General features: G+C 39.4%; 1 protein-coding gene across 3 annotated transcripts in view; it reads right to left on the bottom strand.

Annotated features, from left to right (window-relative positions):
* Positions 1-23,717, bottom strand: part of LOC127584612 (wings apart-like protein homolog) — a 154,945-nt gene that overhangs the window by 54,853 nt on the left and 76,375 nt on the right. For all 3 annotated transcript variants that reach the window (XM_052041401.1, XM_052041402.1, XM_052041403.1), the window contains exons 5-7: positions 12,933-13,073; positions 5,747-5,899; positions 3,555-3,691 (exon numbers count right to left, since the gene is read on the bottom strand). In XM_052041401.1, the coding sequence (XP_051897361.1) occupies positions 3,555-3,691; positions 5,747-5,899; positions 12,933-13,073 (431 nt within the window). The remainder of the gene's footprint in view (positions 1-3,554; positions 3,692-5,746; positions 5,900-12,932; positions 13,074-23,717) is intronic.

The following is a 23,717-nucleotide window of genomic DNA, read 5'->3' as shown; positions in this document are numbered from 1 at the left end:
TCCCTGCAGTCACACCCCATTATGTTTACACCAACCCTTCTTTCCCTCTCTGGTTTCGAACACTCAGTCCTCAGTAGGGGTTTTCACTTATGCCCCTATGTCACCATCTTAAAGAAGTCCAAGCCTGACACATTGTTGAGCTTTGTCACCATGCCATTTCTTGGATTCCGAGTCCCGCCCCCCCATTCCAATCTTGGAGCAATCTGCTTACTGAGGGCAGTGCTGTTGTGGTTTGGTGAACTCCCCTCTTTCACAGGAGTATCAGCTCTCAGACACTTCCTCATATCTTGTGTACTACACCATGACCTCAGCACTGAACACGGGGCCATCGACTGACCTCACTTCACCAGTAGATCAACATCCCACAACCCCGCAGAGCCTGTTTTTGTCCCCTCCCCCAGATCCACAGTTAGGACTATCCTGGTAGACCCATTGTTTTAGCCTGCTCTCACCCCACAAAACTCAAATATTCTTCCTTCCCTTGTTTTGTCCCTTCCCACTTACATCCATGATACCTCTGACGACCTTCACCACTTGGATAGTTTCCAGGCCCCAATCTGCTGATTTTCACCATGTATATTGATCTTTCTACATCATCCCATACCAGAATAGTCTGAGGATCCTTCACTTTTCTTGAACAGAGGTCCAACCAGTCCTCTTCGATCACCACTTTCCTTAACCCCTTGAACTCTCTCTTACATTGAGCAAGCTCTCCTTCAACCCTACTTATTTTCTCCAGGACAAAAGGTACAGCAATGTGAACGTTTATGGGCCCAAGCTATGCAACTCTCAAGGTATTTGTGAAACAGTCCTTGTTTCTGTCCCATTCAACAGCTCTCCCCTAAATCTATTATATTACCAGGTGTATTGCCGCTGCTTCCTACACACAAAGAATGCGAAAATTTCATTAACTTTGCAAGGAATATCCAACCTACTCTCATTTTCACATGGACTATGAGTCTGAGAGTCTTCCCTTTGATTTATCCGTATATATTCTGGTGAATAGATTTGTGACTAATACCCATTATAAGCCTGCTGACTCCCACTGCTATCTCCATTAACCCTCTTTCCATCTTGCTTCCTGCAAGAACTTTATTTTATTCCCTAGCTTTATCTTTGTTGTATCTGCTCTGATGATGAGATTTTCCACAGCAGTGCCTTTAAGATGTCTTCTTTTATCCTTAACCTTCATCTGTGCATTCATTTCCTGCTCTCATCTCTTCTCTTACAGCTGGAACAACTGGGTTCCCCTTGGCCTCTCCCTTCAATGGAATTCCAACACATCTTATACGCTGCCCCCCCTTCAGCATTCAAAGGGGCTGTTCCTTCCACTCTTCCATATCCGACAACCGCTCCCCTTTTCATACCATTTTCCCATGCAACCATAGGAGGTGCGACATCTGCTCTTTAAACCTCTTCCCTTCCCATCATCCGGGGCTCCAAACAGTCCAAAGGGAAGCAGCAATTCATTTGTACTTCTTTCAATCTAGTGTATAGCATAAAGTCACAGAGCTGTACAGCACAGAAAACAGCCCTTCAGCCCAACACTTTCACATCGACCAAGTTGTGTGACTAGGCTAATCCTATCTGTCTGTGTTTGCCCTATATCCCTATACACCTTTCTTATCTATGTACTTGCCTGAATGTCTTTTAAATGTCACAATTGTACCTGCTTCTGTCACTTCTTCTGGCAGTTTGTTCCATATACACACCACCCTCTGTATGAAAAAGTTGTCCCTCAGGTCCCTTTTAAATCTTTCCCCTCTCATTTTAAACCTCTGCCCTCTAGATTTGGACTCCCCTACCCTGGGGAAAAGACTGGCTGTTCACCTTAGCTGTGCCCCTCATGATTTTATAAACCTCAATAAGGTCACCCCTTGACCTCCGATGCTCCAGGGGAAAGAAGTCCTTGCCTAGACATGCTCTTCTTACAACTCGAACCCTCCTGTCCCAGTAATATCCTCAATTTTTTTTTGTATCCTTTCCAGTTTAATGACAAATACTAGATCACAGAAAGCAATATTCAAGATAGAAGGCGCTGGCACTGACAGACAATGGCCTATTAAATACTGACAGGCACTGATATAACATAGGTAAACACATATTAACTGCATTTATATACTAATAGTACTAAATTGTGGATTGAAGCTGAACTACTCCATCTTCCCTTCCAGAAATGAATTCCCCAGTGAAATAAGACCATCTTAAATACCATTGCCTGGCAACCCAATAAACAAAAGGCCTGGACTCCACGCTCAGCTGCAGTGCGACTGCCACCACCAATTTTATTTTTTTTAGTCATAACTGAGCTGGATTTGCCAGGTACTGTGTTCAATTAGTACACAATGACTAAGCAGAGATTTGCTCAGCGCAGTGATATCAGATTTCAGCCAGTTTAATACACAAACATATCGGTGAATGCTGAAATGCAAACAACCACAAGAGTAACTGGTTACCACAGTCCACGTGAATCTGGACTTTCAACGTGGTAAATGATCTGTAACAGAGAGTACAGCATGAACAACGATCACAGGTTCCCATAGCATGTGACGTTTTAGCATAATTATGTGGATTAAACAATGACAGTTGGTTTAAATCTCCTCCTATCCAGCGCTTCCCTGACACATCAATGACTGTGTGCAGGCTTGCCTCCTCTGAAATCCGCTTCCAACAATGAATCAGCATAATTAGTACAAAAATGATTTCAGCTTCGTGACGGTATCATGCTCCACCATGTAATTTTGCTGGTGGCCAGCTTGCTAGAAAAAGCTGCATCAACTTCTACAGTTCAGACAAAGAATGGTCCAGGCAGTGTCTGACAAGGAACATCAGCTAGAAGTTCAGATAGGAGAGAGAATTTAACCTGAAGTACAGTGCAAGACAATTTAAAAATAACCTGCAATAATCAATATTGAAATGTGTTAGAAGATGTGGGTACATGAAGTACTTGTATTTATGCAGCACCTTTCCCATCCTTGGGGTATTCCAAGCACTTTACAAGTAATTCACCTAATCCCAGTGGCCTAACCACATTGGGTTCCACAAACAAGATTAATGAGCAGTTAGTAACTTTGCAAATGTTGGTTGAAGGAAGAATGTTGGCCAGGACAGTAGGGAAACTCCAGTTTGAGCAACCAGATCTCTGTGTCACTAACATGCAGACGTGAATTTGTGCAGCAATCCCATTCCAGCTGCACTGAAGCGTCAATTTATTGCTTAAGATATGGTGTGGGGCTTGAACTCATGATTTGATTTAGTGAAATATTTACCCACCTAAGACCAGAATAAAGGAGTGAAACCATTTGATAAACTGGAGAAATAATAAATTCCAAGCTTTGCCAAAGCCAATCACATGTCACAACCACTGCCGTTCTTCTGTACAATGGGTACACTAATCTCCTTCCTTCTGAATTACTTTTACAGTACAGGCAAAATCTGTGGGGATTCCAACAAAGCAAAGCCAAATCTGTTCCATATTGCAAACAATCATATAGAATACATCAACCAATCCTGAGGAACATTTGAGCATAGAGAGACCACGCACGATAGCATACCTAAGGCAGCGTGTGTTGAGAGGCTGAGAACACTTCAATCCACTGAGCAAATACTCAATGTCATCTGTAAACTCTTGGTTTTCGCCAAATTCCACCACATCATTGAAGTGCTTCACGTGCTGGACCACAGTGTACAACTGAAATTTTAAAAAAAACATCAGATTTATCAGTTAAATGCAAGGAAGAGGTAACTTGGTACACCACACCTCAGTAATGACGCTAACTGACCCAATTAACCTAGAAAGAGGGCTTATTGCATGCAGCTTTCCCTTAAAACAATAACCTTGGGGCCCTACTAATCATCTTCAGGCATGGCAAATGCAAGGAAGCAGACAATACTGAGGTAATCTGAAGGCTTTGGGCCTTGTCTATTTGTGCATGCAGTGCCGTGAAGCACATGAACTCCACTTGAAAAGAATTCTGCTCATTAAAGGAATCGAGAGATGGGACAAAGCAGGAAAAGTGTTGTGGAAAATCAGCCATGATCTTGTTGAATGGTGGAGCAGGCTCAAGGGGCCAAATGGCCTCCTCCCACTCCTATTTCTTATGTTCTTAAACTCGGCTGTGGAAACTCTTCTCTTGGGGTTATAGAAATTAAAAATAGCCTTCTGCCCTAATAAAATATTACAACTACAGGAGAATTTTGACTCCAATTCACTGTAGATATCCTTTCACCCCCAAATCAGTAAGTAATAACAGTAAAACAGTCAACAGGTGTGAAGAAACATTTTGTCTAAATGGTCCACCCCTTATTTTGAGAATGATCCCTAGTTCTAGGATCTTTGGCCTGGAGAAAGAGCCACCCCATATCTACCCACAAAGCCTTCTATGAATTGGGTACATTTCAAAGAGGTAGTCTCTCATTCTTCTAAACACTAAAGAACCGAGGTCCAGCCCATTCAATCTCTGCCCACATGACAAACTCATCATCCCAGAAATCAGTCTGGTGAATCTTTGCCACATTCTCTCTATAGCAAGTATATCCTTTTACAGGGACAGGGACCAACCAGGTGTAGTCACACCAAACCCCTATATAATTGTAGTAGACCATCTTTACTTTCTCAAATCCTCTTTCTGCAGGCTCCCATCTGTAGATCTATATCCTGCAAGCTCTCTGCCTGTCTTTAGGAAACCATCACATCAGAACAAGATGTTATACTAGGAGGATACAGCTCTACTTTAGACACCTCCAACCTATGGGACACAGAGATCCAGAGCAAAAAAGTAGAGTTTGCACAATGGAGGTGGCAATGGACACTGAATTATAAAGGGAGACAGGAGAAAAAAGGACCCATCTCCTTTCATAGAGAAAGGAATAATAAGGGGAGAATAATTTGCAAAAGGATTAGAAGGGAGTTGAGAACCTTTTTTTTTTAAAAACCAGAGAGTAGTGCAGGTTCACTTTCTTAAAAGGTTTGTGGGGGCAGAAACTCCCGACTCATAACATGTACCTGATGTGCATGATGCACTGCAACCCAGACACCTCGGGGGTGCCAGTGGGGATGTGGGAATCGCCCAATCTGCTCTTTTTGAACTCAGCACAAACGTGATGAGTTTAATGGTCTCATTACTTATCATATACAAGGCCATTTGGTCCATGCCGGCTCCTAGCAGAGCAACTCCATCCCTTTACTTCTTATTTTCCTATATTCCTACACTTATTCTTTCATAAGCCCATTAACTACCTTTTGATTCTTTTTCTATCGGTGACCTACACTAAGTGATACATTTTACAGTAGCCAATTAACCTACTGACACGTCTTTGGAATGTGGGAGGAAATGGGAGCACCCAACAAAAGCCCACACAGTCATGAATAGAATGTGCAAACTCCACACAGAGAACACCAGATGTCAGGATCAAATCAGAGTTGCTGGAGCTGTGAGACAGCAGCACTAATGTGCCACATTTTTTTTGCTTCTGGAGGAACTGTACATTTCTTTCCACATCAGGTTATTGTCAGTTACAGCTTCAATGAGGAGGACAGAGAAAGCAAGGAATTCAACATGTTTGGGACAATGCTGTTAATGCAGTGGTAAAAAATGTAAACTGCACTGACCACAGCAACACCTTCAGTATTTCAGTACTGCTAAAAGAGCAGCGTGTACAAACGTTCAACAGCTACAAGCTTTCCAGAAATTCCCTCCAAGTATGATTTTATCAGCTAAGTTGATCTGAGAGATGAGCCCAGTACCTCTTTATCCTCCTTCCTACATTTCAGTGCAGTCACAATGTCTTGGTATGGCTGGGTTGGTATGGTTACAGTTTTGATCACACGGGGAGGAGGAGGAGGGGCTTTGAAGACACCTTCATCCTTCTGAGCAGTTTCCTTTGTGGTGGCTATGACCTAAGAGCAAAGTCCAAAAAAAAAATCAGTTCAAGGACAAAGCTGCTGACAAAATGGCTGCAAACAGAGAAAGCTTCAACTACTACATGTTACCCAACAGTTATGCAACTGGTCTCATCAAGTGTCGTAAGTAGTGGGAATGCTATGGTAAATATCTAACCATACACAAGATGAAACTGAAAACCAATAGCACGTCAGAAAGAGGAAGATGCAGTTAAAAACAGAGCGCAACAAATCCCTTTAAATCAATATTGTCTTATTCTAACATTAATTTTCATGATATTTCATACTTCATTATGAAATGAGTAGTCTATTCAGTCATCGCTGACTCCCAGAGTAATCACATTCTCCCATTTATTTCCCTACAATCTATTCCCTCTCTTGTAACTGCCAATCCTTTTCACTCCTTTTCCAATTCTCCTACACTAGGGGTACTTTATAGTAGCCAAATGACCTACCAGCCCGCATGCCTTTGCGATTAAGGGAGGCCTCTCTTTTGTTGTTGGTCACTGGGATCCCAGGCAGCCTCTTTCTACAGGCACCTGCATATCTGCATCCTGCAAGCTCCAGGTTGAACTCTGGTCACTGGAGCTGCAAGGCAGCAGTAATATCTGCTCTGCAATATACTGCCCACTATTACCTCTGCCCCATACACAAGCCTTAATCAGAATGCAGGAAAATCACGCATGGCATAAAGATGCCCAATTATGAATAGAAATGACATACATTTAGATTTGGAAACACTATTGGATTATCGTTGGCCTGCAGAAAATGCTGAGCATCAAGCCCAGGGTGTGGCCATCATCCTACTTGGTTAGTAATTGAAAAGTAAATAAAATCCTGGAACGCTGCATTATACATAAATTTATAACAATGTTTGCTGCTTTGAGAAACATGCTCTCAAATGAAGTAGTGGCTATGTGCCACTAATAAGACTGCAATCTAGTAGTGAGCTTAGTCATAGAGTAATACAGCATGGAAACAGGCCCTTTGGCCCAACTGGTCCATGCTGACTACAGCATCCTCCCAGTTGCCCGCATTCAGCCCACAACCCTCCAAGCCCCTACCCTCCATGTACCTATCTAAATGCCTCTGAAATGTTGAAATTGTACCCACCTTGACCACTCCCTCTGGCAGCTCATTCCAGCTTCCCACTACACTCTGTGGGAAGAAGTTACCTCTCAGGTCCCTTTTAAACTTGGTATAACACTAAAATGGCATTTGCTGATAAGGATTGTGGTAGGGTTTGAGATAACTGCCTTGTGAAAATCCAAGATGAGAAGATTGCATCTTGAAGTCTGTTTTTCTTTTATATTTACTAGCTAATTTGATGTCATGATTTTCTTTTAATAGTTTGTGAAATGTCGTAACAATACCTAGCTAGCTGCTCACAAAGCAATATACAATGATTCAGGATAGAAGCAGCAGCAAAGTGGCACCATAATTTGCAATTCAAGAGGCTATTAAAGGAATCAAGAGACATGGGGTTAATGCAGGGAAGGGGTGGCGAGGTAAAAGATCAGCAATGATGTTGCAACAGCCTTTACAACCCTCTGAGGTAGACAAGTCTATAGGTTTGCCATTGTCAGCGAAGAAATTTCTCTTCATCCCAGTCCTAAATAGCCTCTCTCTTATTTCAAGACTAAACCCCAGTTATAGACTCTCAGCCAGAGGAAACATCTTCCCTGCATCCAACCTGTTGAGTCCTGTGGGGCCTTAAGTTTTGATGAGATCACCCGTCATTCATTCCAAAAAGAAACAGATCTGATGATTAAGTCATTGAATTCATAATCCAGATGCCTAGACTAACAGTTTAAATTCAGTTAATTATCTGGAATAACAATTAGCCTTAGCAATGATGACCATAAAACTAAGGACTGGCCTAAAAAATCATCTGATTTACTAATGTCCTTCAGGAGGAGGAAATCTGCCATCCTTATCCAGCCCGACTCCAGATACACCAATCTGGTTGACTCTTAAACGCCCTCTGAAATGGTTTAGCCATCTATTCAACTGCAGGTGGCTCACTGTTACGTTCTCAATCAATAGCAATAAAAAGAGAACAGAACTTCAATTACAACATAGTTTACTATTAACATCTCCAATCGAAAATCAATTATTTAAACCAGAAGTCAGTTTTATATACATGGTGACAAATCTGGTAGATTGCTTGCCAATCAATTGAAAGCTGCTTCAACTAAACATCAGATTATTAAAATTCATAAAACCAGATGGTAACCATACGGTGGACCATGAACAAATTAATAAATCTTTTCAAGAATTTTATACTTCTTTATACCAATCAGAATTCTGAGGATTCTACATTAATGCATGAATTTTTAAAGGGACCTGAAGACTCTGAAATTATCATGTAATGAACATTCAATATTAGATGCACCCATTTTGGAGGAAGAAATAAAGAAGGCAATTTTTTCAATGAATTCGGGTAAAACACCTGGTCCTGATGGGTATACAGTCGAATTTAAAAAAATTTTTTTTCTGATCTTCTTTCTCCCTGGTTAGGAAAAATTTTTAAAGATGCCCTATCAGTGGGTAAACTACCACAATCCTTTTATGAAGCTACTATCTAATTCTTAAAAAGAAGAAAGATCCCACTGAATGTGCATCTTATAGACCTAATTCTTTATTAAGTGTGGATTCCAAAATATTTTCCAAAATATTGGCTTCTAGATTGGAAAAGGTTCTTCCACACATTATCTCTGATGACCAGACAGGATTTATCCAGAATCGTTATTTGCATTTTAACATTAGGAGGTTAATGAATATTATATATACCCCCTCATCTAAAATTCCAGGATGTGTTATTTCATTAGATGCTGAAAAGGCATTTGATAGAGTCGAATGGGAATATTTATTTAATTTTGGTCCCAATTTTATATCTGCGATCAAATTGATTTATCATACACCTATGGCTTCAATACTTACTAATAATCAGAGATCCCCTCTGTTCAGGCTTTTTCGAGGTACTAGACAGGGTTGCCTTCTAAGTCCTCTATTATTTGATATTGCTTTGGAACCCTTGGCAATTGCCCTTCGGGATTCTTTTAATATATTTGGTATCACTCACGGACAGAGGATTCATATGCAGATGACTTGTTACTTTATATTTCTAACCTGGAGGAATCCATCCCTGCAGTATTATCACTGCTTGCTCAGTTTAGTGTTTTTTCTGGTTATAGATTAAATCTTAATAAGAGTGAACTCTTTCCATTAAATATGCAAACTCCAATTTATAGGCAATTATCATTTAGATTAGTAACAGACCATTTTATGTATTTGGGTGTTAAAATTACCAAGGAGCATAAGGACCTGTTTAAAGTTAACTTTTTACCTTTAATTGATCACGTTAAACAATTATTTACGAAATACTCCCCATTATCCCTATCATTGATAGGCCGAATTAATGCAGTTAAGATGAATATTTTACTAAAATTTCTATATCTATTTCAGGCGATTCTAATTTTCATCCCAAAATCTTTTTTTGACACTATTGATTCTAAAATTCTTTCATATATATGGCACAATAAAAACACAAGGTTAAGTAAGAAATATTTACAAAAATTAAAAAAGGATAGTGGCATGGCTTTGCCTAACCTTAGATTATATTACTGGGCAATTAATATCAGATATTTAATTTTTTGGGGCACAAGATTTAGATGTAATTCAGTGTCCCAAATGAGTATACCTTGAGTATGAATCAGTGCAAGGATTTTCATTAGTTTCTATTTTAGGAGCCTCACTTCCTTTTGCACTTACTAAATTAAGTAAACATATGACTAACCCAATAGTTAAACATACAATATGAATATGGTTTCAATTCCGTAAATTCTTTGGATTGAATAAATTTATCAAGCCCCATTCAATCTAATTTTTTCTTTCAACCATCCAGAATCGATTTAGCTTTTACTTTATGGAAAATGAAGGGAATAACATATTTTCGTGATCTATTCATTGATAACTTTTTTTTTCATCTTTTGAACCGTTGTCTAATAAATACAATTTGCCTAAATCACACTTTTTTCGATACTTACAGATTAGAAATTTAAAAGTTACTATGCCTTCTTCTCCGACTCCATATAAAATTGAAATTACGGAAAAAATTTTAGGCTTTAATCCCTATCAGAAGGACTTGATAGCAATAATTTATGATCTAATTATGAAAATACGTCCAGAGACACTTGATAAAATTAAGAATGAATGGGAAAGAGAACTCCAGATACTTTTACCTACAGAGACATGGAAGAAAATTCTTCAATTAGTTGATACATTTTCAATGTGTGCCAGACACTCTTTTACACAATTTAAGTTGGTTCACAGGACCCATATGTCGAAGGACAAACTAGCCCGTTTTTAATCACCATATAAATCCTACATGTGATAGATGTAATTCGGAGGTGGCCTCCCTGACACATATGTTTTGGTCCTGTCCTCTCTTGGAAAAAAATTGGAAGGTCATTTTTAACATTATTTCAACTGTATTGAATATTGATTTACAACCTCACCTAATCACTGCAATTTTTGTGTTACCAGTGATGGAATCTGGCCACCTATCTGCTGCTGCTTGTCGTATGATTGCCTTTGTTACATTAATGGCCAAGCGATCCATTTTGTTTAAATGGAAGCATCCAATACCTCCCACCACTTTTCAATGGTTTTCTCAAACTATATCATGTTTAAACTTTGAAAAAATTAGGAGTGGCACTGTTGATTCTTTGCTTAAATTTGAGGAAGTTCGGAGTCCATTTATTCAATATTTTCATATGACATAGATCCCTTTTCAATAATCTTTGAATTTAGAGGAGTGGAGTTGACAACATAATAATGCTCTTTGTTCATCGAGAAATATCAATCCAGTTTTTTTCTTTTAAAATTTTTTTTTAAGTTTGTTTCGTTTTATTACTTACAATTTTTTTTCCCCAATTTGGGTTTTTTTTAATATAATAAATCTTTTTCTTTCTCCTTTTGATTTTTTTTGTAATATATTCGTTTACCAAGAAACCGTGGGGCCTAGAATATATCTTTTATTCTTTATGACTATGTCATGATTGTCCTCCCGATCTCTTTGTATTACGTGTATAATTACCGATGTTATATGTATTAATCTGTATTAATTTGAAAATTAATAAAAAGATTGAAAAAGAAAAAAACATCTGATTTGCTAATGTACTTTAGGAGGAGGAAATCTGCCATCCTTATCCAGCCCGACTCCAGATACACCAATCTGGTTGACTCTTAAGTGCCCTCTGAAATGGTTTAGCAATCTATTCAACTGCAGGTGGCTCACTGTTACGTTCTCAATCAATAGCAATCAGGGATAGGCAATAAATGATGGCTTTGCCAGTGATGCCCAGATACTGAAAAAAAAAGGCCTAGTCTACTCAATGGATGGACAATGTGGAACATATCAGCTGGACTCTCTATGCAACAATACTGAAGGGGTACCTTCACCAGACTGTAGTTCAAGGCAGCAGTTTACCACTTCCTTCCAATTAGGAACAATAAATGCTGACAGCATACCCTCATCTGGCAAATTAAAACAAGGTGCAAGCTAACAGAATTAACTTTTTTCAAGTATCATCACAATAAATATCTGCCTGGAATGAGACTGATAAGACAGTGCAGACAGATAGTCAAGCTGAAATTCAAGTTCAGTGTTAGATTATGTAACTGTGAGTCAGATGGCAGCAAACCATAACTCAGCTGTAAGTAGGTCACCGGCTGGGTGTTAATCAGATACTCTGCAGTTGGGACTGACTGATCATCTGAAACAGGTCTACATTTACAAAGGTATAGAACAAGTTGGAAGAGTATGAGCTGGGACATGGAGTGAGGAGGTAATAGTGCAAGAGTAAGAACTCTTAATATTGGAATGGAGAAGGCAAAGTACTGCATATGTTGGTAAACTGAAAAAACAGGAAATTCTGCAAATAATCAGTTGACAGAAGCAGAGGGGTGACATTTCAAATTGATGGCCTTTCATCTACTGAAAGCTCATTATAACTGTTTTGTTTTGCAAAATTACTGCTTGAACCTGCTGAGTATTTTCAGCATTGTGTTTTATTCAGAAACCTAGCAAAGACTGCAATTTAATGCCGAGAGGAAAGGATTCTTCTTTTTAAAACAAAAATTGTACGAACTTAGTCAAAAAGTGACAATGTAGGAAGGGACAGTAATTTCGTCCCTGCTAGATGTAGTTGATGTGAGAGTTTTAAAGTTAAACACTATCAAACCCCATTCCATTTGAGCAAACATTTGAGAGACCAGTCAACAATTCAGAATCAGGTTTAGTGGATGATGTGAATACAGAATGCAGTACTGGGTAGTTAAAAGTAGATGGTTCCTAGTGATCGAATGAGGGGCTAAAACAAAATGTGGGGCTAGAGATGAGAGTATAAGAGAGCAGAACAAATTTATTTTAGAGTTGAAGAATTTGCTTCCTAGGCTAGAAGGCGAGGCTGAAACTATGCCAACACTCAAAAATAGGTTGGAGAGGTGAATTGAAGATATCGGGAAAAGGACGTGGGTAGATAGCTATGATGCCTGGGAAGAAATTAAATGTCATGGATTGTTTGGGTTAAACAGCATTTTATTTTGCATTGAAACCTCCACACATACAAACTAGGTGATTTCAGTGACAGTGAAGAAAGCAGATTTTGCCCAGTAACTGGAGAGGTTTAGGCAAAATATGGTCTTCTCTTTAGGAAAGAGTGCATCAGAAGGTTGCGGTGCAGACGAAATGGAGAAAACCGCAGGAAGGAGCCAAAGGAACATCTGGAGGATTGACAGATAGCTTTTTAGGAGTTACACATGAACTGTGGAGGCAGGAGCAAGATACTGAGTAAAAGGTGTGCAATTCTTACATGAAGAGACCAACACCAAAGTTTAGCTTTTAAATGTTCTCCAGCACCATCTGTAGAGGGTAGCTGTGTTTATTAAGAAATCCACTTGACACACAAGCAGGTTTTCATTTCTCACATGCCAATAATGGATTCTGGCAGTGAAGACTACTCACCGGTGTTGTCTGAGACTGCGCCAGTGGCTGCTTACTTGCGGCACTCCCTGCTACATTATGAGATTGTGACAGTGTTGAAGGGAGCTCCTCTGCCTCAGGCTGATTCCAGTGTCTGGCATTATACACAGCTTTAGTAGGAGACTGCAGAAGGGACAAAAATATAGCATTAGAAAATATAGCTTTGGATTTTAATTATGCATTAGATCAGACTAATCTGTATTATAGCATCCACCTACTTATTCATTTCCAGTCACTTTGATGCTATTTGAATCCCAAAAGTTCTCCAACTTGCACCAGCCATGACACAGCAAATTAACTAAAGACTACAGAGATCTGGATCATGAGTGAAAAGTGGCAATAGGCCCAAAATTCACCTGACCTTGCTGGCAGTCTGAACCTCACTGCAGATTCCACACACAGGGATAATAAGCAAGCACAGGACTACATGTGACACTATTTCCCCAGTAGACTAGAAGTAGTAGACCAATGTTTAAATTCTGCACTGGTGTGAAAATACAACTACCTTTAAAGCCAAAAAACAAAAGCCTGGTCTTCAGAGAAAAAAAGGAGCTGGTGAGAAGGCCAGAAAGGTTCATCTTCAAAGCAAATAATGCCAATCTATTGCTTGGCTTTTGCAGTCCAGTTCACTTTTTTTTAAATGTACTCAAATTTATTTCAAAGCCAAAATATAATACAAATCACTGCTTTGAACTGAGGTTCAAGCAAAATAGATGCACAAATTGATAAAGAAAGGGAACACATTAAAGATGTACTGCAATCATATTGGGCCCTGGTGAACACGAGAACCAATAGCAAAAGGAAGATAATTGGTTCCTCAAGCCTTTTGTTACCCAATAAGATTAAGGCTGATCCAAAGTTAGCCTCAGTACCATTTTCTTGCTCTCTCCTCGTATTCTTCAACTCGCCTGTTGAAAAGTTTGCAAATCTCTACCCTGAATATATTTAATGACTCCACTGAACAGCTCTGGGGTAGAGAATTCTAAGGAGTCACCACTCTAAAAGAAGAAATTCCCATCTAAATGGGTCATCCTTTATTCTGAAATTATGTACTTTAGTTCCAGATATGCCCCACTAGGGGAAACATCCTCTCAGCATCCAACTTGTCAAACCCCCGTAGAATCTTACACCAGTAAAATCACTTGTCATTCTAAATTCATTGGATAGGCCCTGTCCGCTCCAACCCCCTTCAAACATCATCCTCTTTTCCCAGGAATCAACCGACTGAACCTTTGCTGTACCGTTCCAATAGAAGTATATCCTTCCTTAAATATGAGGACCAAAACTGTACACAGCACTCAAAAGAGATTGATCAATTCACTTCTGGATATTAAAAAATTATCAATGGAAGGATAGTGTAGGAAAATGGAGCCCAGCTAATAGATCAGCCATGATCATGATGAATGGAAGTACGTGCTTGAAAGGCCAGGTAGTCTACTGCTGCTCCTAATCCTCAGTTAGAATGGGTTTAAATGTGTGCAGTCAATTAGCCTCCATACCGTGTCCATGCTGGTTTGCCCCCACATGCCATTTGCACTGAAACAAAAGTAAATACAGTAAATGCCAGAGTGGAAGGCACACTAGATTACTGAGAAACTCAAAAGCTCAATTCACCTTCAACTCCTCAGTCACCTGAGATACTACAGCAAACCAGGGGTTAGTGCACGTCAGACAGAAGACAATGTGGGCCAGGAAACCTGAGTGCGTAGCACGAGCGTGTGACATTACCATTTGCTTTAAAAACAGGTGAGATGGAAAAAGGTGGAGTTCTTTGATCACCTTTTCTGCCCACCATTTCATTCAGAAGTCAATAATGCTCCACACTGAACTTGTACAGCAGTACAGATACTGTGTTTCTTAGCTGGCTGAAGCCCTCACTCCCAATTCCCAAATTCTGGGATTTAGTTTTAATGCACGCGCAGAGCATTGTGCCAAGCACCATTTGCAATTTGAAAGTCTGCTTTAAATTAATCCGCTTTTGGATCTGTGCAATGGGGTGTACGTTTTCTGCACTATGCAGCTTTAGAGGAATACCACTCAATGCTGCAGATCTTAAAACTGCAGTTATACTTTAAGAGTATTGCATAGGTGTCTGGTTTTACATTAATATATTTCTCCAAAATCCCAGTGACCCCAAAAGAACTCCCCACCAGCAACTGCACAAGAAGCTTCACTGCTCTCTAAAAAATGTAGCCAGTTCAAGCACATTTCAAAGGGTGATGGATGCAAATGAAGTTACTCTTAGGTGTTTGAGATGACAAAAACCTGGAGAAAATGACCACACAAGTACAGGCTCCAACAGCTGGAACAGTTGCCCAGAGGAATAACTGACCTCAGCAAAGCTGTGGTCATGGAGAATCCAATTAAAGTGCTAGGTTGTAGCTTTATCACACAATACAATGTTCCACTGACATGCTTAAACTCAATTTGCAAAAGGAATATGGGTAGATTGCTCATGATCAAACTGACAGGTGAAGTTCTGTTGAGAAATGTGGCCACCTACTAAAAACCAAGATATAGCAGAATATTATGCAAAATGCTGAACATCTGGATACTATGGAGGAACAGAGGGGCACCACGTAGATAAAATTAAAGCCTACAGAGGGATTAGAAATTATTTCAAACCCAATTGAAATACTGGCTGTCATCTCAAAAGGACTGGAACTCATGTTAGCTGGATAAAGCTCTGGTTAGGCCTGAAATGATGTGTTCTGTTCTGAGCACTCTACTTCAAAATAAACACTGACCTTGAAGACGCAGGGCAGTCTGCACACAGATATACCCGAATTCTGTGGTTAAAAGGAGTTAAACTGTGATGAATAGGTATCAATACTAGGTTTGTATTCCTGAATGTGGAATGAGAGGATGATTTAATAAAAAATTTCAAAATTGAGAAGGATAGATTTTTGTTGGGTATGGGATTTAAGGATTATAGCATCAAGGCAGATTAATTAAGATAGAGATGAATCATGATCTAATAAAGTTTGGAGCAGGCTTGAGGCTGAATGGCATCATGCATGGGCTAAAAGAGAAAACATTAATTCCCCTTCACCTTAAAATACAATCATCAGCTAGATTTCCGCTGAACATTTTGTATTTTATTATAGAATACAAGTAGAGTTCATTCAGTTCATCATCCCATTTCCTGAGCCTGCAAATTTCTCAGGTATTTGTTTAATTTCCTTTAGAAAGTCACTATTGAATCTGCTTTTGTTGCCCTTTTAATCAGATCATAATATTGTGGGGAAAAACTTCTCATTCTCTTTTGCCAATCACATTAAATCTGTCTTCTGATTATAAACCACACTTCTGAAACAACTTCTCAAAAGCCGCTCAAAACCATTCATAATTCAGAACACCTCTACCAAGCCTCCACTTAAATTTCTCTGGTCCCAGAAAAAGTCCCAATTTCTGGATTTCCCACGCAAATGAGTTGGGAAGTTACGTTGCAGCTTATAAAACTCTAGTTAGGCCACATCTGCATTCATTTCTGGTCGCCCCATTACAGGAAGGCTGTGGAGGCTTTGGAGAGGGTACAGAAGAGGTTTGCCAGGATGTCGCCTGGATTAGAGGAGAGGTTGGACAAACTTGGGTTGTTTCCTCTGGAGTGGTGGAGGCTGAGGGGAGTTCTGATAGAGGTTTACAAGATTATGAGAGGCAAAGATAAAGTAGACAGCTGATATCTTTTTCCCAGGGTTGAAATGTCTAATACCGGAGGGCATGCATGCAAGGTGAGAGGAAGCAAGTTCAAAGGAGATGTGCGGGGCAAGTTTTTTTTTACAAAACAGAGTGGTGGGTGCCTGGAGTGCACTAACAGAGCAAATATGATAGAGGCGTTCAAGAGGCTCTTAGATAGGTACATGAATGTGCAGGAGATGAACATTATGTAAACAGAAGGGATTAGTTTAGTTGGGCATTTGATTACTAATTTAATTAGTTCAGTACAACATCGTGGGCCAAAGGGCCTATTGCCAATGCTGTACCGTTCTAGAATTCAGCTGAGGCCATGCCAATTTTATAAAAGGTTCAGAATAACTGCCATGCTTTGATGTTGCATTGCTTCATTTATGCAGGAAACTGATCTGTGTGTTAATTTTGCAGCCTTCTTTGGCACATTCAGTAATCCCGAGGATCACATTACTTTTTCCCCCACTTCAGTTCATTTCAAGCATTGCCTCGCCATTTGTCTTTATCCACCTAATATGCAAGCAATAATGTGGCCAGATTGATGACATTCAGCAAAATCAGGTGACTCCAAGAAATCAAATTCTGACAACATAGACCTGTGTTAGAGGTAACAAGATATAATTAAATGATTTTAATCCAAATTTGATGAGCCATGAGAACTGCAAAACTTGAATTCAACAACCAAGACCACTACTTTTCCATTTTTATTAACATGATGGAATTATTAAGTTTGAATTCATGTAATGATATCTCAGACACAATAGGCAGGGGTATACCTTTCCCACGGAGCTCTCTCCAAAAACAGTGTAAAAGTTTTTATTCATTTCTCTTTTGAAAATCACAATATTTTTCTGCGTTCATTGCTTTTTCTGCCTTTTCAGCTAATCCATACTAGAGTGTATATTGCTGTATTTAAAACAAAAGGTACTCCCATGTCACCTGTGTTTTTCTTTGAAAAACCAATCACTTTGAACCTACTCCCTCTGATTCCAGATCATCCTATCATTGGAAACAATTTATCAAAACATACATTATTTTTAACATCTCCCCTGAAAATCTCTCAACTCCAAGAAGAATAATCCATCATTAAAATCTGCCATCTTTGGTACCATTCTATACACTTTGGCCATCCTCAAAGTGCTGGATATAATACTCCAACTAAGTATTAATAAAGATTTTGTAAAGATTTGGGATCTCCTTTCTTCCATTTCCATATTATAGGTACTACACGTTTTTACAATGCCCTCTCAATACGTCACTATCAACATTTTGGGTACATACACCCTCCACTATCTCCATTCCTGCACCTTAAAAATTGTACCATTTAGCCTATGTTGGCCACCTTCATTGCATCCAAGCATCTCCTTTTCTCTGGTATCCATGTGTCTGGTTATCCTCATCACTGCCCCCAGTCGCACAAAAACACCTTGGCATCATTTTAAAAAGCCCCAGGGGGAACCCGTTGTCCTGGGGAATATTGAACCCTCAAATTATCATCACAAAAACAGTAATCTGTTCATTATCACACTTGTGGTGTGCAAATTGGCCGTCACATTTCTTTTCTTATATTACAATGTGACAACACTTCAAAAGGACTTCGCTGACTATAAAATGCTTTGGGATGCTCTATCAAGATAGAGCCAAACAAATGCAAATTTCTAACCTATTCCTTTTCCTACCCACACTCTTCTCTTTGAAGACTATTGTTCAATTACCAGTTTACTTACAAATTCTTTAAAGTATTGCCCTAAACAAATGGTATCGTAGGATGCAATCCTAAAACTTGATTGAAAGACTGGGACTATAACATTTTGTTACTCTGCCATTGGGCAACAGCATTTTCTGTGCTTCAGAGGCAAAACCTCCCCATGAAAACCAAAAGCCAGAACTCTCTGCACTTAAAATGACCCCCAAAATAATAGCAAAAAATTCAGATCGCCATGCAAAAAAAACCTAGTCACTATAAATTTAATGGCCACTAAAGACAATAGCATGAAACCACATCACTATCTTTTGACACTTTATTCAAAGCTGTTGATGTGTTAAAAACAAAACTACAGGAAGATTTTTTTCCTGTTACGTTCTACTTCAGTTTATTCTAGATTTTCAGCACGTGCATTATTTTCCTTTAAGAAGTTAAATGACAGCTTTAAAGTGATCGCTGTGGGATTGATTTGGTGGCTACAGCAAGTAAACGAGTGGGTGACAGGCCCTGTACTAGTCTGTCTACCACCTGTAATTTGGGCAGCATGTTCTTTGTGCTGGGTCGAGATTTTTAACATCAACTCAATTTCTTGGTGATTGGGGACAGTAATAGCATATTAATTGCATTAGTTTTACATGGTGCCATAGGTGTAATTGCATTAGTTTTACATGGTGCCATAGCTTTGCTGGACAGAGGTAGAAGGGGATAATGTGTCTACAGATTATAATTTGAGAGGAATTTGGAGATGGCAAGATTGGACTGTGTTCACCCACTGCTTGCCCACTTCCTCTGTCTCAGACTTACTGGTACAGAGTAGATGGTGGGCAACATGGAACACTTAAATGCAATATATAACCTAATATTCCTTATTCCAGTTGTTAACTAAAGTCATTCATATTGATTTGACATCCTTAATTTACAGTGGCTCAGTGGACAGGGTACATAAGGATTCAACAAAATAAGTTTGTTTACTTGGTGACCTCTTATTTTAATGCTATTTGGGACATTTTCAAGAGGCAGTGCCTCAAGGCAGCAACATCCATCACAATCCGGGATATGCCCTCTTCACATTACTACCATCGGGGAGGTGGTACCGGAGCCTGAAGACCTATACTCAACAATTCAGAAACAGCTTCTTCCCCTCTGCCATCAGATTTCTGAATGGTCCATGAACACTACCGCATTATTCTTTTTTTTACACTATTTATTTTGTAATCTATGCTAATGTCTTTGCATGGTACTGCTGCCACAAAAGCAATAAATTTCATGTTATTTAAGTCAGTGATGATAAATCTGATTCTGATAATATATCAATGCTCTTATAAAGCAAAGGAGAGATATAATCCCCAATGCCCATCTGGGGGGTGCTTCAGGAAATGCTCAGTAACTTCAGATCACAAATTGGTGTCTTCAAAATAGTTTAATAAACACTTCCTCAGGAATGGCGACAATTCCTAAACAGGAACTAGAGGGAAAATTGCAGTTGAGCTTTGTGGTGTTCTGAACAATTGTTCTTGCTGTGTGTATGGGAGGTAAAGACAGACATGTAGTTGTCCAGTCCCTTATCACATCGGACACTGAGTGGCTCGACCCTGTTCCAAGTTCAAATAATTGCAGGGTCATACGCCGAGATTTTAAACAGTTCATTTTGACAGCCCAGCACAGTACCAAATTACAGACAATATTGCAGATACATGGCTGTATCTCTTTTCTTTAAAAAAAAGAAAGCTGGTTTAGGTGGATATTGAAATATCTCATAAATTAGATGAGCTTACTGGGCAGTTCTTTCTGTACCCTGATCACAACCCCCTCAGCCAACACCACTAAAAATAAATTAACTAGCCATTCATTCCACTGCTGTATTTGGGATTTTGTGTCATTACCAGCTACCAGAGTGAGCGATGCACTTCAGAAAGATTTAATTTGTGTGAAGCACGTCGACCAGCAGCTGAACTTAAAGCTGGGTGTGATGTCCCTAGTTTCCTTTGCTGAATAGTAACCACTGTGAAACATGTCCCCACAAGAACACAATAAGAGGAGTGGACTACCTGGCTCCTCATTGAATGTAATCACAGCTGATCTACACTGGCCTCAACACCTTTTCTGTGCCAGTTCCCCATAGCTGTCAATTCCCTGGTCCTATCTGCCTCTACCTTAAATACTTCTAATGAGCTATGCCTCCACAACCTTCTGGGCAAGAGAATTCCGGAGATTCACCACCCATTGCAAAAAGAAAATTCTACACAACTGTTTTAAGTGACCTGCCCCTTATCTTGTTATTTCAGCCAAACCTTATTACAAGCTGGCATATGCAACATTCTTTGACAGGTTTTTCTTAGACCAATCCATATGAAGACTTAATTGTAGCCATTGTGATGGTGTGAACTATTAACTTTACACATGCATGTAGCACTAGTACAGACACTATTTTATATATAGATCATTTCAATGTAAACTCTCCTTTTAACATGGAATACAGATGGAAATGGGACACAAATCAGCCTGACATTAAAATACGACTCCTGTCCACAGCTCAGAAACCTTACAATCTTTGCAATTACATCTTTATTATAGACCTTACATTTCTTTGCTTTGAGACATTATTAAAATTCTGTTTTAACTTCTATCTTAACCCCAAAAGGCAAGATACTAGAAATTAACTGATTAACTTCCATATTAGACCGAAAACAGATCTGCAAATAGCTCAAAATATTTAGTACATTTACTACTGTACAAAGTTCTGAATTATTGTTTTAACAATGAGCATTGGCTGGCTGCAATGGTAGACAAGAGCTTGGAGGAGGAACAAATGTTAAAATGGAAATTTAGCAACCTGAAATTATTTGACCATTTGCCAAGCATGTGTCAGGTCTGGATCTTGACAATGTATAATCATATGAGCAGACCAAGATGCAGGACTCTGGGAAGAAAACAAATCATCAGCAGTGGTGTTTTGGTTGATCGAGGGCCAAATGGTCTCTTGTACTAGTATATAATTGAAGTTTGTTATGTTCCAGAAGTAGCAACCTCCGCATTTATCTGGATTTCTGCAAAGATGCTTCAGTCAATCGCACACAAATTCTGAAGAGCTGAAGGATACAAATAACTTTCCAACTCCTGCCAATTTTCTCAAACCTTGAAGATTACAGTGAAAACAAAAAGGGAAATACATTTGTTCACTTGCATCTCTAATCCCTCCAAATACGTCAAATAAATGTTGCAGCAGGGTGTGTATCATCTGCATTTCTGGATGTCTCAATTGCACTGACAGTTGACTCAGTATTACATCCTGACATTAAATGACTACCCAAATGCTGAAAAACTGAAATAATAAACAATAATGGATACAATCAACAGATCAGGCAGCATCTGTGGAAAGAAAAACAGCCAACGTTTCAGGTCTGGGAACCTTCATCAGAACTGGGAGAGAGAAAGAAAAAAAGTTTCCTTCCAGCGATGTTGGCTGACCTGCTGAGAGCTTGCAGCATTTTGTGTTTTTATTAGCACTTGACAACCAACACCAAATGTTCAGCAAAATTCTCAAGTATCTCCATAGCTGGCTATGAACACTTGAAAATGGATTGCAAAGGGTTCACATTCAAAAGCTGAAAACAAAATCTTAGCATTGTGATACAGAAACAATCTGCACACATCAAATGCCTCCAATTGAAAAGGATGCATGCACAACCCACAGATACTCCATTATCGGGAATATTTTGGTTGGAAACAGAACAATTTTTTGCTAAACCACATGCATCTAAAAATCACCAATTGCCATTGTTATTTCCTATATTGTACAACATTAGGGTGTGCCCCAGAAGTGGGCACAAAGACATTCTCAACCAAAGTATCTTCCCAGCTGTCCTTCAAGAAACCTATTCCATTTCACCAGAGATCTGGACTACTTCACTATATACAAGTCTTCCTGAATCTATGCTAAATATTGACTCGTGTTCTCCTCCCTAGAAGTAGTACGGGGTCAAAGCCTTAAAACTCAATATGGCTAAAAACAGTTTTCCCAAATGCTGTACCTAATGCAGTTTTTCCCTAACCATGGTTCTTAAATGCATTGATTCATCTTTCTCCAGGCCTACACTCTTGTTTGTCAGCCAGTCTATTCTCCATCTCCTCACTGCTGCCGTTAGCAGCTGAAGGTGAAAGGGCATGACTGTGTTCTTCTCCAGCTTTCCTTGCTCCTTCCTATGATGTAACAGTGAGTGTTAAGTACCATGGATGCCCCAGCATTGTAAAAAGCACTAGGCACACAGAGGTCTTTCATCCCTGGGATAATGCTGGTGAAGGCATGAATCTACATGATTAAATAAGCGACTATAAAAATGCATCTTACCACACAGCTGGTACTTCCAAATGACATTTGCTCTGACTCTTCACAACCCCTACCCCCAGGTTTGTTTTCAATAAGGAATGTCAGTAGGATCTTTGGAAAACCGAGGCATATCATATTGATTCCCACCCCCAATACTCATGCATCACATATTCCATCACCTTCAATAGGCGAGTCAGAGAAAAGCTTCTGCTATATATGGCCTTTGCCACAGAGGGCAACACACAATGGCAGCAGGATGATGAGATTACTAGAGTAGAAAAGATATCAGAATAGTTCTTAAATCTTTCTGGGCATACCACAGTTTTGTTTGTGCAACTCTATTTGTCTGCAGCCCAGGGAGATTCAACATTTGGCACTGCAATGTTCCATTAACTGTAGCCACTTATATAAAAAGCTCAGAACAACTGTGCAGGGCACTCAATCCTTAATGAATTTCAAAAAATGTTCCAGCATCCCAAACAGCAATTAATATTATAACTCTCTAGAGCCATTTACTAATGGACTTTGTGCACTTATCAATGAAGTGGCTCTTGGCAGAGTACAAAACTCAGCCTCCACAGGATGCTTCCAGTGCCTAAATGCAGCATGTGATTCTACCTTCTCACTTGGAATGAAGTTTGTTCAAGTGTGCTCCATAATCATATCTCCCTTTATTATGCAAGATGTGGGACACTGGTATACAAGGTCCACCCTTAGTTGATATGACAGTTGCACGTGACTCAAGGCATGCAGGCCAAACTGAGGAAGGCCACACGTCCAGGTCCTTCCATGAAAGGCAGTGGTGAACGAGTAATTTATTAAAAAATATTTGGAAACTTTCGTTGTCTGCAAATGCCCAGTTACATTTAACCACAACTTCAGTAATTCTTCCCTTACCATGAACATTCAGGTTTTCACATTCCCTCATCCCTCCAATGCTAAAAACCTGATGAATCCACTGCATCGATGGGCCCCCCATTGAAGGCACTTTGTCAGTGGAAGAGGTTTAACAGAAGTTTTACTGCATCCAAACAGAAGTCAAATGAAT

Source organism: Pristis pectinata, chromosome 30 (genome assembly GCF_009764475.1).
Source record: "Pristis pectinata isolate sPriPec2 chromosome 30, sPriPec2.1.pri, whole genome shotgun sequence".
NCBI lineage: Eukaryota > Metazoa > Chordata > Chondrichthyes > Rhinopristiformes > Pristidae > Pristis > Pristis pectinata.
Note: the sequence above shows the minus strand (reverse complement) of the source record. Positions and strands in the feature narration are given on the sequence as shown.